The sequence below is a fragment of the Lupinus angustifolius genome, chromosome LG14 (genome assembly GCF_001865875.1).
Source record: "Lupinus angustifolius cultivar Tanjil chromosome LG14, LupAngTanjil_v1.0, whole genome shotgun sequence".
NCBI lineage: Eukaryota > Viridiplantae > Streptophyta > Magnoliopsida > Fabales > Fabaceae > Lupinus > Lupinus angustifolius.
This window is the reverse complement of record NC_032022.1, coordinates 13822236-13841510: the sequence shown is the minus strand read 5'-3', so window position 1 is coordinate 13841510 and position 19275 is coordinate 13822236. Positions and strand designations below refer to the sequence as shown.

Genomic DNA, 19275 nt, shown 5'->3' with positions numbered 1-19275 from the left:
GCTTTTTGCTTTTTGCAAAAATAAAAGTAATGCACGCTTAAGAAAAGAGAGAGCATAATAATATAATTAGGGCAAGATACAGCATGCGTCTAGACAGGCAAATATGTATCTAGGTATGGTAAGGTACAAGGTTACTTTTATTTCCCTTTCTTTCTTCATTAAAAAAAAAAGAAGAAAAGGAAATAAAGAAAAAGACTCAGGAGTAATATTGATTAAATATAAACGATGAATTATTCGATGGTAATATATAAAATTCATACAGTGTACCTTTTTCCTAATTTGGGTGTAAGATATGTGTATAGATTTTATAAAAATTTATACACATTTAATTTATCATCATTCATTCATTTGTATTGTTATTTTTATCTAAGAGTCAGTAATATTAAAAATGAATGAGGTATAATATAGTGATATTATTGGTGTATGCATTTTATCTTGTTTATGTTATATAAATGTGAAATAATGTGTAAAAACCATTCCATTATCTAATGTCGCTTCTTAATCTTAATTGAAATGGATGAAATTTCCGCCACCGAAATCCAAAATGACGTTATTAAAAGCTACGTGTGAGTTGGACATGAGAAAGAGGCATGTGGATTGGATAATGCATAATGTCCTAAGTATGGGACAAGATTTTATGACACTTTCCATAATATCATTTATCTATTCCTACTCCTTTTTATTATTAAAATACTTGCTCATCTTCACCATCACCATCACCATCACCATACTCACACCATACACCATACCGTACAATATTTCAAGTTTAAATATATATTTAGTTATTTTGCAATTATCAATATAGAAAATTATTATTATTATTTCCTTGATGTGGATTTTCTCAAAGTTGATCTTACTCTTGTTTGTGAAAGGGTGATGTTGACAAGTCAGGGAAAAGGTGTTAAAATATATAATATTTATTAGAAAAACTATTATTATTGATGAGCCAAATGTATATTGGGATTACAAAAAGAGAAGTACGAAGAGATGGACAAAAATTTGCTATTCTAAATTGTGTCTCAAATCATGTCTTGTATCAATAAAAATATATCATACTAGGCTAATGCATGAGACATGCGCCTTAACTGGCAATCCAATCTTGATAAGCCATCAAATATTTATCACGAGATCTATCAATCCAAAGTCATGTCTTTACGTTAATGATTTGATAATGTCTTGAATAGAAGTCTTGTGTGAGTTGAAGATAGTGTCGTTTCATACTAACTAAATGAACCATATTATTTTTAACTCATATTGTTGCTAATCAAATGATGCGTTAAACGTTCCTACATTTTTTTTTGAGAGATGAGCCCATATGCATATATGTTTAAGTGACTAAGAGTGTCTTCTGAAAGGGTAACATTAAAACCAAGTTAGTTGTAGAACAATTGTCAAATTGAACAAGTAAACTTGCAAGTTAAGAAAAGATGTTGGGATGATCGAGGTTGATCTTTGCACAGAATACACAAGGGAAGAGTGATTCCCCTACAAATTGAAGAAGTGTAATTGCCCCCTTCAAATCGCAAAAGAACAATTTTTGTATATATTCAACATATAAGGATAATATACATGTCATGCAATTGATATTTATTTTTTGGATGACAATTGTATTTTGATCCAATTGTGAATGAATATATGAAGTTTCATGAACGAATGGATATTAATAGAGATTATTTGGCTTATGAATGCATATACATAGAAATTGTTTGTTATGATTACATTTTTAAAAAATACATAAATTAATATTCCGACCAACGAATGTCTGAATTAATTCTGATATATCCCGATTGAAGGATGTCAGCATGAAAAAAATACATTCTAACTAACCAATGTCAGAATGCATTATTCAGCATAAAACGTGTTACGACATTAGGTGGTAGAGGTTAGAATGAGATGGATTGGGACGAGTTAAAACTTGTTTTTATTCTGTCCTAAATGATGATCAAGTTATTTTTTGAATTCGGACTTGACCCTAGACTCGAAGTTAACCCGAACCCTAAATATTGACTGTGTTAGTTTAAACTCAATCCGACCATAGACCTGACTAAATATCACATATACTCATTTCAAATAAAGTCTTCTCAATATTATTTTTTATTATGAATATGTAATTTGATATATAAAATCATATAGGTATATATTTTTTAATCATGTATATATTATGAAAATTTTAGAGAAACAATAATATTTCCGACCAAAAAGTGTTATTACTTTGTTCATATTTCAATAGAGACACATACAAATATAATGAGTGAGTGATCATGGGTCGGGTCAGGCAAGGTCATATTTGATCTTTATCCGGTCCTAAATATTGATCAGGTCTAATTTTTGAACTCAAACTCAGTCCTAAATCCGATGAGACCCGTCCTTATTTAGACCCGATCATGATTGGGCCGTACTGGGTGAGTGGATAGAGACGAGTCCTGCCCACTCGGTTCGAATGTATTTTTTAAATCTCTTTTCAGTAGGCAACGTCTGAATATATTTTTTTTGGGTAAATAATAAATTTGGTTAGTGACCGATCGGAATATTGAAATAAAGACTTACCTTTGGTCAAATAATGAAGGCTTGAACAATGTGGAAATGGGGTCTTTGGTGGTGCAAAGCCACTACATTCTCAATATCTAACATAGAAAATGTATTTGAGATGGTTGGAACCAAATTTTAAAATTAGATAAGTTTCATACTAAAAAAGGTGAATGAATATCATCAGTAATACCAAAAAATATTAGATAAATTATGGTTTATATAAATTTTAAAATGAGATTAGTTTCTTACTAAAAAAGGTAAATGAGTATCATAAGTAGTACCAAAAAATATTAGATGAATTATGGTTTATGTGAAATAATACATAGGAAGATAGAGGGAAAATAGAGATAAAGGTAACCCCACGTTGGATTTAGTGCAGGACAAAACAGATTGGCAGTGTGCTGGTTCATGCAATATTATATCTTGACTAAGAGAACCCTATCACTACACACGTCAATTTTAAAACATTCTTCAACATGGATATAGATTATTAATATTACGCCATTTACTTCAATCATGCATTATCCTCTTTTTCTCTTCTTTTTTTGGAAAGAAATGAAACACTAACATGTTCTGTTTTTTTGTGGAAAAAAAGAATTGCAAATTGTACGTGCTTTTGACATGTGCGTGTGTCTATATACAAATAAAACAGCTAAGATAGCTGTATAAAAATAAAAGTTAGTTTTGTCAATCAATGTATTCTACAAATAAATGAAGCACATAAATAACTACTTATTAACAAAGCATTAACGCTCACTACAAAATTGGAATTGTCTCCAAAGTAATAGATGAATCTATGATATTTTCTTTATTTAACAAGATATAAAGAAATCTATTAACAACATGAGATGATATTTAAGAAAAAAATCATACATTCTGCTGTTAGCTATCAGAACAATGTTTATAGTAGCTGGTAGCAAGTTATAGGGATCATCTCTAGTTTCAAGATGAATCAGGTGCGTGATGTTGACACAATCCTGTGTGGATCAATACAAACACATAAGCATAAGATAGAGCTAAAGCCGCATCCACTGCGCTAAGACTCCAATCAAGTTATCAAGAGATGTCTCCCCTTAAAACTAAGTATAAAATGAGGACTACCCTCTCCTATACATGAAAGGATTCATGTTCACATCCATTACTTTCATTCAATGTTATAAAACTTGGCTCAGATCGGTCGGTTGACCAATTAAATCGCGAACGGACATCTGACCAATCTGAGCCTCTCATGTAATTGATTTTACATTAAAATTGGATTGACTCAAATCATCTCGGTCGATTTAAGCCTAAAATCAGTAACTTAGATGGTTGGACCGGTTGGACAGCCCTATCAAAATTAAATAATGATCACAATCCAAACTCTTCTCTTGATCATACCATTAACAATATTGTATGCAATTTTTCTAAGCATAACATGTCCAAATAGAGCATAACTAGAAGCAATGATGCTTGCTAGCCAAGACAGATGATGTTGCAACCAAGCCGAAGTAGGGATTATCCATGATCACGGACAATAACCACACTGCCAAGAAAGTTGATGCACCATTCTTGGCCTCCACCTTGCTCCTGACCGAGCCATATCAGATGCATCAGCACCAGGCCAAAGCGCATCAGGTGCATCAGCACCAGGGCACGCCGCATCAGGTGCAGCAGCACCAAGCCAGGGCGCATCAGGTGCGCAAACATCACACCAAGGCGCATCAGCACCAGGTCAGATCTGCCTTAGGCGCACATCAGGCCACTCGAGCCTCCCATAAAGGCAAGGCCACTCAGGGCACTCATCAATTCAATGTACAGACTAGGCATGACATCCTATGCATAATTAAGGGCTTATGATTAATGGGCTTTTCATTACTTGCAACCCAACATATCATTGTTTTAGTGTTTTTTATCATATTTAACATGTGTAACATGTGCTAATTAGTTAGTTGATTAGTTAGACAAATTTGTTAACAAGTTGTTGTGAGTTCTCTTGCTAAGTTTAGCATTTCATTTTTGTATTATCATGAAGTTCAATTCTAATAAAAGTAAAAGCATTCCATTTATTCTTCATTTCTTTTGTTCTCAAGAACTTCTCAATCAAGAAGAAGTTATGATTTTCATTCCTTCATTCATCTCTTCTTTCTTTGAGGCCTGAGTCAATCAATTTTATTTAAAAAAGTACAATCAAAACAACAACGTTTTAAGAAAAATATTTTTTAACTATTTGTAATTATATTTGTTATTTGTTAAACTTATATTATAGTAAAAAATTTGTTGTTTAACTAAATTCTAAACCCATGCACATTTTTTTTTGCAATTAAAACATACCACATATGTTGTTTGGCAGCATTTTCAACTTGTTTTTGACATTTTTTAGTAGTAAAATATATTTTTTCATTATTTAATTATATATGATAATATTTTTAAATTTGAAATATAGAGTTATTAAACAATGTTAGATAATATAATATTTTTTTAGAATTTTTAATGTAAATTGATTTAACCGGTTCAACCATTGACCCACTGATCTAACAAGTAACTCACCAATATATATACTTCATATATATCCTAACTTCTTGCTTTCTGAATGTAAATGCTTACATAAATCTGGCCAACATGTTGTTCCTGCTGCTTCTTCCTTTAGCTATTGTGAATGATAGGAACACTAGCATGCAGGGAAAAAAGGGTGACTAAATCAATATATAAACAGGTGAACAAATGATTAGAAAAATATATCACATTGTGTTCATACATATTTCTGATGGGGTCTTTGATTTTTTATATGCCAAAGAATTTTCACGTTAATTGAACATGTTGATGATTAATATATCTAAAAGTACTTAGTAAATAAATAATAGAAATGAGAAGACGATAAATTATTATTTCCGAAACAAATATACATGGTGGATAATATTTGTACTTTCATATTTCATAGCATAATTATTTTCTTTCACTTATTAGTGTTTAAATAAAAGGAGTAAAATGTACCAAAAAAATTAAGAGAAATGATAGTATAAAAGTTTATTACATTGTTACCATATTATTTATCATTTATTTTTAATTATTATTGACTTTTAAAGAAAAGTAATATAAGTAAATTTATAGATAGTGCACTGACTATATACATTGTCAGTGTATATATATTACACTAAAAAAATTAAAGATGTACGGAAAAATAAAAGGAGTGAGATCATTAAATTTGTGGTGGTGGGTTAAACTTTGGTTATTGGCTTTATGCACAATCTAGGCCCATAAGGAGTTTTTTTTTTCCTTTTCAAAAGGCACATATGCCATTTTATAAAATTATAAAGTCAACTCAATTTATAAAGCAATGGGGCATTATTTATTAGTATTTGAGGTTAAATCCTGAGAATGACACTCTAATTTTTTTTTAATTCCTTCTCCTCCTCTCATTGTAAGGGCCCTATTATGAGCCTCTCCTTGGACCGAAGTAAAAGTGAGTAGGAAGAGAAGGAGAATGGTGAGAGCCATATGGCAAATTGAACCTAAGTATTCACACTTCATGTTTTGTAACTTTAATTGTCTAACATTGAATCACATTGATTGTGTTAGGGTATTCCTCAATATAAACCATTAAAATGTAGAGTGTGAGGTACCCATGAAGAATACAATACTTAATTAGTTTCAAAACTATATAACTCAACTATTACAAAGAAATAACATACATGTAATTGACACCCCATAGTTAGTCCTCATATAAATGAAAAGTAGTAGTTGAAGTGGGAAGTTGAGGGAAATATATAGTTTTCTTTATATGGATAATTTATGACTATTAGTGAGTAGTTATTCAACCTAGGAGGAGCATTAACCAATTAAGGTAACTCTTCATGTATAATTGAGTAAACAACAAGCATGCTATCCACTTCAAGCCTAATTACATTAGGCCCAAAATGGTCTTAGGTATAGTTGGAAAGGCTGTTTATTTATCAAATGGATTGGGGTTGATCCAAAATGAACTTGTTAACATATATCACATTAAAACTTTGATTGCATTATTTGTATGATGTTTTTCATCCTGAGATGTTATAAAATGTTATAAAGGAAATAGTCAAGATAGTAGAAGAGATATTTTATATTGGAAATGATAAATTTAATACTGTAAGAGTTAACATGTTTAGTTTTTTCTAACTGTTTTCCTTAACTAACATCATAATGACACTCATTAACAATAATTTTTTTATTACACACTTATACAAACACGTGTAGGGGATAGGATATTTGCAATGGAAGGGTCCATATATGGAATTAACATTTCATTTTGTATCTTAATCCAATTAAAAATTAACACTTTATTAAAAAAGTTATAAAAATATAAAATAACATTATTACACTATATAATTGAAACATAAGAATAGGATTAAGATTAACATTATTTGAATACTTGGAATAATATACCACAACACTTTGTTAAACTACATTTACATCTCAATTTATACAGCACCCATTCAAACATCATTTTTTATATCATAGTATCTGTTAGATTCTTTTCAGTGGAGAGAACATTTTTTAACCCAAATGTTTATCCTTGATGTCTTGTACTCTTGTACCTCTATCGATTATTATATTCTATAAAACTTTTACATTATTACTACTACAAGAAACTTTCCCATGTGTTTTTATTCTTTTCTATAATGTATCACTACTATTCTATGTCTTCTCCAACTTCTATTTTCTCTCTTCGTCAATCTAATAAGAAGAACTTTGACCTACACAAAAAAATAACCATGACACAGTAATAATCATTAGAGTCACAAGTTAATAAATTTATACAAACTTTGTGTACCCACTTGATTTCACAAAATTAAGAATGCTGGTCGAAACTTTGGATATACAACCTTACGATGAATTTGAATAAATTATTATTTTTTAATAATTCATTAAAAACTTTGGAGGTACAACCTAATAAAACTTGTGGGTGTGAAAGTTAATATGAGGATATAATAGAAAAACATCGTTTTCCATATCTATAATAAATTACAGTGTATATGGAAACTTATTTATTAAGTTTTATAATGAATTTGAATAAATTATTATTTTATAATAATTCACTAAAAACTATGGATGTGCAAGCTCATAAACAACTAATCCAAGATATATATTAGTTGTCAAGAGAGTTTTTTCAGTAATTTGAGTATCAACTCCAAAATTACTATGATGACAATGTCAATTACTTCGTTAATTTTGGGTGCAAAAAATTAGATTATGGGACCACTTATTTTGGATAAATTATTTACACAACTTTTGAAAGGAAGTTGCAACCTTTTTATTTTAATAAATTGATTATTATATATTTACATTGATATAAATAAAAGTTATGTATATAAAAGCTAAAATTTTAAAAATAATATATATATATATATATATATATATAATTTGCCATTAATGATAATGATTGGTTTAATTTTAGATAGATAGTGATATATGATGAAAATATAATATTTTAATGAATAATAGTAAAATATGACATCACAAAATATTGGTGGAACTACTAACTTCTTTTAATTTTATTATAACTAGTGTGTACAGACACTTCGTACCTGCCGACGAATATTGTATGATACTACATATTCAATTTTTATATATTTCATTTTTTTAATTAGAATGTATTTGTTGTGTTTGGTATACTTTATATTATATTTTTTTGTGTTTATGATAATGTTTAATTTAAGGTGAGATGTGTGGTTAATTAATGTATTGGTGGTGGTTGCTTATGATTATATAGTTTTTTTGTAAAAATTAAATATTGTGAAGGGCAAAATAGGAAATAAAAGTTACACAATGAGAAAAGTTATTTTAAGTTTTGGCTTTATATATAGTATAGATGTATATTTTTTCTCTTTCGTATAATTAATATATAAAAATAATTATTATATGAATAATAAGATAAATATATTATAAATTTGTCATTTTATAGTTTATTTATTGAAATTTATTACTAGATACTTATAAAATATATTATATATACTCTTAAATTGATAAAAGTATAATATTTAATTTAGAATAAATTTATTAATATGCCTATTGTGAATATCATGATATCCCTTATCACATATAAGCTATTACTATAAGTATTTGTTATCAAGATTGTTGCAAATACCCATATCCACATGGATATAATTTGTTTTATTTGCTGTTTCCATCCAATTAAAAAATTATACTCACTTTAAAAATAAAAATTATAAAAGCATAAATTAACAATTTTATATTACTTGATTTTAAAATTATAAAAACATAAATTAACCATTTTAAAATTTGCTGTACAGTAATCACCTTGAAACACGGGACATGGATCTGCATATGCGATCCTAGCCACAGAATTTGTATGAAGAAATTTTGAAAATAAAACTAAAACAATCTTAACCGTTAGATCTGTGAGTGCGTATTTGATACTGGACTATGCTTATGCTGTGCAACACTGCAACCTCGTGAATGTATATTGGCCTTTCTCCAATAATAATTGTGCCAACTAAATGTTGAACTTTCTATTGCCTTTATGTGATACTCATTCTTTTTAATAATGGAAACTAAGAAAAATCTATTAATCTCCCTTGGATCCGAGGAATTAGTGTGGGGACATATTTATACTATTTATTATATTTATAGTATTATTATTTAATTTTCATCATGGTATAATTTTCACTTCTTTTTTACCCTCAACGTTATTTAATTTTACAAAAAATCATGTAATCATGACTAACTACCAACAACGCATAAATAAATCACATATCTCATATTAACTTGAACATTATCATAAACACAAAAATTATAATATAAAGTACACCAAACACATTAAATACATTATAACTCTAAAAAATGAAATATACAAAAATTGAATATGTAGTTTCATACAATATAGATCAACAGGCACAAAGTACCTGTACATACTAATCAATATACATATAAATTTAATTGAATAATTCATAATCGATTAAGGTGTACACATGCATATCCCAATGACCCACAAACTCATCCTTGAGAAAAGCCCAACATATATGTTGCCCTCAAACCTATTGTAGTGACACACATATCTTGCCCGAACTCATATATCTGCCACTATTTGTCACAATATTTTATGTTTAAGAAAAAAATGTATGATAATATATTATTACTTTATTATTCATAATTTAGGTTTAATTACTATTATTATTTTTCCAAAAAGTAATATAAATTAATATTAGATATATATTAATTATATATAAATCTTTAGGTTGATATTGTGTAGATATTACAATCTTGATCATTTTGTCATTGGATTCGTACTGCCTAGCTAGCTAGTAAGCCATCTTGTTTTATAAAATAAGTTTAATTCCATTTGTGTACCAATTTCGTTGAACACGGAAGCATGAAAATAGCCATTTAAAAGCGACATAAATATTTTATTCACAATTGGATACGAAAGAGGCTTATGTTTTGTCCAAAAAATTAAGTGTTATGATCTTAAAAAGGACGAGCTAGATCCAAAAAATTAAATGTTTGTTTCTTTCTTTTTCTTAAACAAAGGTGCCATAATTTTTGTTGGAGGCAGTGGGGTTAACAACTTGGCATATTCTATTAGTATTATCTAAGTAGATTTAATTAGTTTGATTGATTTGCATGTTGATCAACACCAGCTAGTAGTTATGTAGATGTGGAAATAGTGGACCCATGCATTCATGAATTTTGAGCCAAAAACGTCTTCATATGCCCGTGACCGACCGCATCTCGTGCATGTATGGACAATTATCAAGCTCTGTCAATCTATAATGTCTCCAAAAACCACAAAACTGATATCACAAGTGCATAACTTCATAGTAAAAAAGGTCTAATAATTGGGCGGGAGGAAAGGGTTTTACCATTTATATGTAAAGCGATGATATTTTACCCTTAAATATAAAGGTAAAATTAATAATTTGTCTTTCCATTATTGGAGAAGAATCTTTTTCCAAATAATTTCAACAATAGAATTCAAGACCCACCTAAGATTTTTAAAAAGATCAAAGATATGTTGTGTCAAACTATGTGTCAAATTTTGTCCTGCACCAATGAAAACATGTAATGTTAATTAAAAAATCTAAACATATTATTATTTATGTTTTTATTTCATTGTCTGGGCAAGGGATCTTTGTTCTTTTAAGAGCTGAGTAAGTGCTGCTGAATCAGCTTATTGAACTCAGTATCACTCTTAGCATCGCTGTACTAAACACTAAATGATCAAATACCTTTTGAAGATGCTTCCTTTTGTTTTTTACACATATAATGAATCTGTATTCCAAAAGCTGTACAGTTTGTTCTATTTTCTGGCCTCTCCTTCCAATCTAGATTGGTCCACACATAAAACAGCTAGCTCAGCTTGCATTATCATACAATTATTATAATTTGTAACATAGTTTATATTTTGCAACCCAAATTCAACACTTAATGGGACATTATTCTTCATGAAGGTATGGTTGGATATTGTCATTAGCCACATGCAAAATAAAAATAGACACACTTAATATAGGATCTGGCTCATCAAAATTACAAGGTGTAAACATTGGAAGATAAATTATAAATTATCTAACTAGTGATTGTAAAATCAATGGTACAGATTATGAAAAGATATGTCTATATGTATAATAAATTATGAAATTATTAAAATATAAACCATTAATTTTTAATCCAAACGGTTATCATTTCACACTCGCATTCCTCATACAGTAAGATAATATGTGGGTTAAGCTTAAGCATAGCATGTGAGAATTTTTGTTGGATATTTAAATCATGCAAATCTAGAATAAAAAACCCCAATAATGTAAGGATATTTACGTAAATTGACTACCCTTTCCCAAGGCTCTTGCATATATATTAAAGGTCTCATAACCAGCCATGCATGCACTCTAACAACACATAGTAGCATCCTCCATTCCTTCTATTCTATCAACCATGGATGTTAAGTTCATCACTACCTTAATACTTTTATACCTTATTTATCTCACTACTACCACTGCCCTTGACCCTTGTGCCTCTCAAACCGATGGCTCAGACCTCAACATGATTCCCATCTATGGTAAATGCTCACCCTTCAGCTCACCAAACACAGACTCATGGGCTAACACCCTCATCAATATGGCATCCAAAGACCCAGCCCGTTTGAAGTACTTGTCCACCCTTGTGGGCCAAAAAACAGTCACCTCAGCCCCAATTGCTTCGGGCCAGGCCTTCAACATCGGCAACTACATAGTCCGGGTTAAAATCGGAACCCCGGGACAACTCCTCTTCATGGTCTTGGATACTAGTACCGATGAGGCCTTCGCCCCGTGCTTGGGCTGCCAAGGTTGCGCCGCCACCACTTTTTTGCCCAATGTGTCTAGTAGCTATGGCTCACTGGACTGCTCCGTCCCACAATGTGGTCAAGTCCATGGGCTACCTTGCCTGGCCGAAGGAACAAGCCCATGCTCCTTCAACCAATCCTATGCGGGCTCCTCGTTCTCCGCAACACTAGTCCAAGATTCACTAAGATTAGCCACCGACGTCATTCCTAATTACTCATTCGGATGTGTCAATGCCATTTCTGGAGGTTCTGTTCCGGCCCAAGGGCTCTTAGGCTTGGGTCGTGGGCCTTTGTCATTGCTTTCACAGTCTGGTGCACTCTACTCCGGTGTATTCTCCTATTGCCTCCCAAGCTTCAAATCATACTATTTCTCCGGCTCACTCAAACTCGGGCCTGTGGGCCAGCCCAAGAACATAAGAACAACCCCACTTTTACGAAACCCACATCGACCTTCTCTATACTACGTGAACCTCACAGGTATCAGTGTGGGCCACGTCCTCGTACCCATACCAACCGAATACCTCGCTTTTGACTCCACTACCGGATCTGGAACTGTGATCGATTCAGGCACGGTCATAACCCGATTCGTTGAGCCCATTTACAACGTAGTGAGAGACGAGTTCAGGAAACAGGTGTCAGGCTCATTCTCGAGTCTGGGAGCATTTGACACATGTTTCGTGAAGTCATACGAGACGTTAGCACCACCGGTTACATTACACTTCCAAGGATTGGATCTGACGCTGCCATTGGAGAATAGCTTGATACATAGCAGTTCAGGATCATTGGCTTGTCTCGCAATGGCGGCGGCGCCCAATAATGTGAACTCAGTGTTGAACGTCATTGCCAACCTGCAGCAACAGAACCTTAGAATTTTGTTTGATACCGTTAATAATAAGGTTGGTATAGCCCGTGAACTTTGTAACTAGGTGCTACATTTATGTGTCTTTATTAGCTACAAAGAGGACCCATCGTTATAATGATATTTGATTAAATTAATCTAAGATCAATCATGATGTTTAGTGTTTGGCTTTTGTGAAATCTGAAAACTTACCTTCATGGACCCATCGTGTGTATTGGAATCTTGTTTCTGACGTACCTTCTTTTATTCAAAACATCCCAATGTCCATCCATCTCAACGGTTCTAAAAGGCCATTTTCAAGAGATGTGATGATAAAGATCTCTTATCCTAAACCGTATATCAAAATATGTTTCGAACTAATGATATTGAAGTAAAAATAAAAAATTAATAAATATTTAATCTTAATTTTACAAGTTTTCAGTGGTTCGGAACATTGTGGAGAAGGACAACAGACAACAGGTCATTGTGTCCCTTTATGAGTTTATTGAATGAAAATACTGAGAAATCATGCATTAAACAAATGATAGAGATAAATTAGATGGGTGAGTAAAATGGGAAAGAAAAAAATCAGGAAAGTAAATTACTCCATCTGCACACACACACAAATAAAGTAAAAACCCTTCAAATTAATCCTAAACGTTCTCTTCTTTGAAATTTTGTTGTGATTGTGATTCATAATTCTACAATCAACTTGCTCCTCATCCTTTTATTGGACCGTTTTTGGAATCATATATGCAACGATGCCATTTTGGTGCTCAAAGTTGTGAATGGAGTCTTATGCTAAAAGGAAGTTATTTATATTATAAAAAAGATGTATGCATTCCTTCATCCAGTATTTATATTTTATTATTGTCTTTACAAAAAATAATATAGATAAATGATGTACTAATTGCATATACATCTTTTTAAATTGAGAGAGAACATATATTATATTATTTGTTATATTACTTGCACATAGGGCTGAAAATGAGTTAAACTATATTTAAACTCGGTTTAGCTCAATAAGGATTGACTCAGTTTGAAACTAGACTCGAATTTGATACGAATTACATTTTTAGCTCGAGTTCAGCTTGATTAAAGTTCATGAATTATTCGGTTCAGTTCGAATAATTATTTGGACAACTCAAATAATTAATTAAAATTTTAAAAATATTGCAAAAAGTTTTTTTATATATAAATATAATTTTGTTTATATATAAAATAACAATAAATATAAAAAATAATGTATGGATCATAGAATTTAAAATATATATATATATCGAGCCAGCTGATGAACCTAACGAGTCGAATCATATCCAACTCAAGTTTGACTCGTTTATTTAACGAGCTCAATTTTCAGCTCAAGTTCAGTTCATTTGGTTCATGAACCAAGTTTATCGAGGTAAATAATAGATCGAATTTTGAACGAATACTGAATTGGTTCAGTTCATTGTCAGCCTTACTTATACACATTAGTTATATACATAATTTAATTATATACATAATTTAACTCTAGCCCAAAAAACCGTGCAAATTAGATATAACTATTCCTCTTTAGTGTAAAGTGCTAGAAGCACTTACTTTTTCCCATTAATTGACCCTTAATTACTTTCTTGTTTTACTTATTTTTGATAAAGATAGTAATGCAAGTCATACAAAAAATGGAGATCTCCTATCTCTCTTTCTCTAGTTGTATCTTTATTTGTATTCATGATCAATTAAAATATGTCACTTAATTAAAAAAAAATTTATATTATTTAATGTGATTTTATTAGATAAACATATAATTTTTTAGAATAGAATCCACTAATGATTTCTCCTAAAACAATTATAAAGATTTATATTTGGAATGAAGATATCCTGTACCCATTAGTGTCTCCAATGATGTATCAAATTAATTAAAATATGTTACTAAATTGATTTTTTTAATAAAAAACATAAATTAATATTTTATATTATTTTCAAAAATATTATTAATTAGAGACATGGAAACATGGTCATGATCAATTAAAATATGTTATTTAATTAAAAAAAATATTTTTATATTATTTAATGTGATTTTATTAGATAAACATATAAACAATTATAAGGCTTTATATTTGGAATGAAGATATCCTGTACCCATTAGCGTCTCCAATGATGTATCAAATTAATTAAAATATGTTACTTAATTGATTTTTTTAATAAAAAACATAAATTAATATTTTATATTATTTTTGAAAATAGTATTAATTAGAGACATGGAAACATGGTCTTTTTGGAATATTTTTTTCGTTTATATTTTGTATGGAGAGTAAAAGGGGTATGCTCCATAACAATATACTAAATTTACCAAATTTGGTTCACAAAGCAACTAGTTAAAGACATATGCGATCTTTAAAACAACTAACTTTAAAGCCACAGTACCCCATTTATAGAATACCTTATTGTTGTTCTCTATAGCAAATGAATGCAAGTACCAAATGGCAACCAAAACCTATGTATCAATCTTGCATTTTAATAGGACCAATCCCACCTTATACCATGCATGTACATGCAAAATTAAAAAATATAGGATCACCAAAACAGGTAAAATTGGTATGAATGGTGTAACTTAATTTTCGTGGCACCAACAACTTTTTTTCCATAAACAAATTTAGACTATCCCTTAATACAACCCTTTCCTCTCACCCATAAAATCCCTCCATAGTCTTTTACCACCCCTTCATCCCACCAAATTTGTATCCCTCCTAAAACCAAATTGCTAGAGTGCACAAAACCTTAATCCATCCCTTTCCTCTCCCACCCTCCATGCATTAAGTGATCGATGAAAAGGGGTGATATATATATATATAACAATTGATTAGTACTATGTTCAATGTCCAATTATCCAAGCATATTATCCTGAAATAAAATAGGTCCTAAACTAAAATCATCGATCTGGGTCATAAATTCAATAAATGGAGGTGCAACGGATGAGGGAATTGATGACACTTTGGTCAAGATTGCAAATTAACTATGTTGCCCTAGTGGGTGGAAACCACACTTCATCTAGATTTTGCACTCGCTAGAACATTATTTTTATCTTGCTTACAACCTCTCTCCCTCTTTCTACCTCTCTTTTTCTTCTTCTACCTATATACATTACATTCATAGCCCTATTTTCATAATATTAATTCAATCTTAGAAGCAAACTTTCGACCTATATATTCTCCTCATATTATTTCTGGTGAAAAGTCTGGTGTATTGAGTCGCCTATTATCAGTTCGACTGCAATATATAGATTTTGTTCAACATGTCGATTGATCTCATTGATGCTACTACCATGAGAATGGAAACTAAAATTTTCTTTAATAATAAGAAGAACAATAAGCCTGTTGATTTGTACACAGAATCACGTTATTTAATCATTAGGGTTCCAAATTCACAATTCTCTAAGATATGTTATCGCTTGCTTCTTTTGGCATTGGTTTTTGCTTCATTCCAAGGATCATTATCCTTCGTTGATAGATACTCTTCTTCTACTACCCAACAAGTCGTTGAGAGGGTCCACTATTCTTCTTCCATGGACCAGCTTTTGTCTATTTTGTTCCATGACTTGATCAATGAAGGGGTCATGAAACAAACACAACAGAAAGCAGTTTTCATTAGTAATGATAAGGAAGGAGAAGTGTCTCAGGTTGTGAATGATTACAACATGGACCTTGTTCCTTTGAATGATATTGTCAAGCAAAACTCCGTGCTAGACAACACACTTGATTTTGTTTTTACTACTAATTTCCCCGAATCTTTGGAATTCATTGAAAGGACTCTGAAAACTGATGGTGTTGTCACTATTCTTCTGAACAACAACCCTTCTGCCACTTTCTACAAGCCAGAAAACTATAGGATTGTTTATAAGAGAAGGTTTGATTTCATTGCGGTAGCTTTGAAGAAAACAAGTGGAGTTGATGAAGTAAACTTCGCTGCGCCAAGAAAGCTATTTGGTTATGCATCAGAGGCAAAGAAAGCTGCACTTCTGAACCTTGAAGATGTGTTGTTAGAGCCACCTAGAGCAGCATCAGGGAAATCAAGAGTTTATTTGAAGCGCACCAGGTACTTACTAGAATTTGTTTTTTATCTAACAAATAACATACATGCATTGTATTAAATACTATTAGAAGATCAATTTTTGGACCCTCTCATACCCTAGAAACTATAGCATGCTCCCATTAAATATAGAAAGACATAAACTATTTCATATAAGGACCCACTATGAATGGTTATCTGGGTTTATTGACCTCTATCTCATGTGGTTTTGTTGGAAAGAGAAAGATGCAGACTTATCCTATATGATTGTAGGATGAACAAGGATGAACAATGACTGTCGTCTTAAATCATGTCTCGCATCAATAATATTGAAACAAAAAAAGAAAAAAAATAAATGTTTAATCTTTTCAATTGCCATAACATGCTTTCATTCATCTACTAATTATTTTTCAAAACACTTACATCTTTATAAGGTTTTAAAGTATGATTGTTGAAGTAGTTGTACTATCATTATGGTTGTGAAACTAATCAAAACTATAATATCATAGTCTTAATTATAGTTTTATACTATTATTTAAAACCCTAATCATCACTAACACGAAGAATGTTGCATAATATAGGTACCTACCAGACTTGATGGGTGATTCCCTTGAAAGCTACTCTCGTCGTGTTTTCATCGACGTAGGGTTACGAGAGAAAGATAGAGGAAGTGAAAGTGATTGGTTTGAAAAGAATTACCCAACAAGAAACAAGAACTTCGAAATATACAAGATAGAAACGACAACCGATGAAGCTTCAGGGAAAGAAGTTCCTCAAATAGGAATGTCAGATTGGGTGAGAAATAATGTAAAGGAGGAAGAGTATGTTGTGATGAAAGCTGAGGCTGAAGTGGTTGAAGAAATGATGAGAAATAAGTTGATAGGGTTAGTGGATGAACTTTTCTTGGAGTGCAAGCCACATGGTCCTAAGCAAAAGAATAGTAAAAGTAGAAGGGCTTATTGGGAATGCTTAGCATTGTATGGAAAGTTGAGAGATGAAGGTGTAGCAGTGCATCAATGGTGGGGTTAGAATGAAAGAAAAGTGGTGTGAAATGGAAAAGATAGAAAATTAATGAAGTACCATTTTATGTGTATATATGAAGAGGAAGACATGGAGGGTTTAAAGAGATAGAGAGAAATATTGAGAGTGGGGATTGTTGGCTCTAGCAAAAAAAGCACTAAGGAGATTCTCATTTTTTCATTTTGTGACTTACTTTCTTTTGTGGGAGTTGTAATTCTTTGCTATAACATTTTATTTGTGTATTGTGTGGTCGTTTGTGAGAATTGTTATAATGTGTTAATGATCACATTGGAGGGATGTATTCAACGATGATTGGAGGGATGATTTATATATAAAATTATAAAAAATCAAAATAAAAAACAATGTTTTTTTCTCGATTCAGATATTAGAATGTGCATATAGCTATATTTTGAAGAAGTAAGGATTAAAGAACATATATTATCTTTCTCCAATGGTGTTTCATTCTCAATCTTATGTCAATCATATGAATAAAATGTAATATTTTGATTGGCTCAAGATAGGGAATGTGACACTGTTTATAACATGTGACCTCTGTTCAGGATTAAACAAAGGCTTGGGGCTTGCATTGAAGCACGCCATATGTATATTAACTCATTTTCCCCTCATTTTTTTATCAGAAAGAGGGAACCTGAAAAGTTTTGAAATGGTATAAAATTCTAAAATTGTTTTAAATTTATACAATAACCAATAATGCATTCTCAAACTTATGAGAGTTGAAATCGTGTAAAGTACTTGTATATTAGTCTAACTAGAATGATTACTCGTGCACAAAGAGTAATATGGTGATGTTGTACAAAGTATAATACATGTTCTACTTTGATATATAAAATGAAATACTAGGAGAATTGAATCATGGATCTTGTTATATCAAATATAGTTAGTGATGATTTCACACAAAAAATAATCACCATAGGATGGCTTGGTGATTATGTTTGATATGATAAATGAAGCTTGCAAGAGTAATTTTGTATCAAATTTCTTCTGGAATTTGTTTGCGGCTTAGTATTTAGAAGAGGAGGAGAAAATGAAAACTTGAGAGTCATCTCATAAATATATTTCATAATTAAAAAGTTTTCTTTATCCTTCTATACCCTCCAATAACCAACTCACGATGAAGCTATTAGGAGAAAGTTGCAATGCCCAATATGAAAAAGAGTATTTATTAAAAGAGTATTAATATTCTCAACAATGAAACAAAGAATGACATCTATTTTGTAATTGGATTTCAATTCTAGTTATTGCGCTATTCCCATCCACATGGCCAGAAAGAGAACAGGTTAGTATTCAAGTTATTTGTATGAATATGATTTTCATCAATTCCTCTTCAAATAATAAAAATTTGTCACTTCTAAGAATATTTAAACAAAAATCTCCAATTTCATTCATGATAAAAATTTCAACATCAAAACCAAATTAGTAGAGGCTGTTTCCTTTTTTTGAACCGTATTCAAACATGTTGGTTAAGCATAAGTCATTGTTCCATAATGTTGATGCAAACAATCAAATAAAGTTTAAAAAATAAATAAGA

The 19275-nt window shown here is 30.9% G+C and overlaps 2 protein-coding genes across 2 annotated transcripts; both read left to right on the top strand.

Moving 5' to 3' along the window:
• LOC109326904 (aspartyl protease AED3-like) lies at positions 11333-12885 on the top strand. Its single transcript, XM_019559799.1, has one exon. It carries the CDS (start codon positions 11434-11436, stop codon positions 12745-12747), a length of 1314 nt encoding a protein of 437 aa, XP_019415344.1. The 5' UTR covers positions 11333-11433; the 3' UTR covers positions 12748-12885.
• Positions 15846-18012, top strand: LOC109326905. Its single transcript, XM_019559800.1, has 4 exons — positions 15846-15953; positions 15984-16733; positions 17288-17748; positions 17851-18012. The coding sequence occupies exons 1-3, from the start codon at positions 15934-15936 to the stop codon at positions 17733-17735; spliced, it is 1218 nt and encodes a 405-aa protein (XP_019415345.1). The 5' UTR covers positions 15846-15933; the 3' UTR covers positions 17736-17748; positions 17851-18012.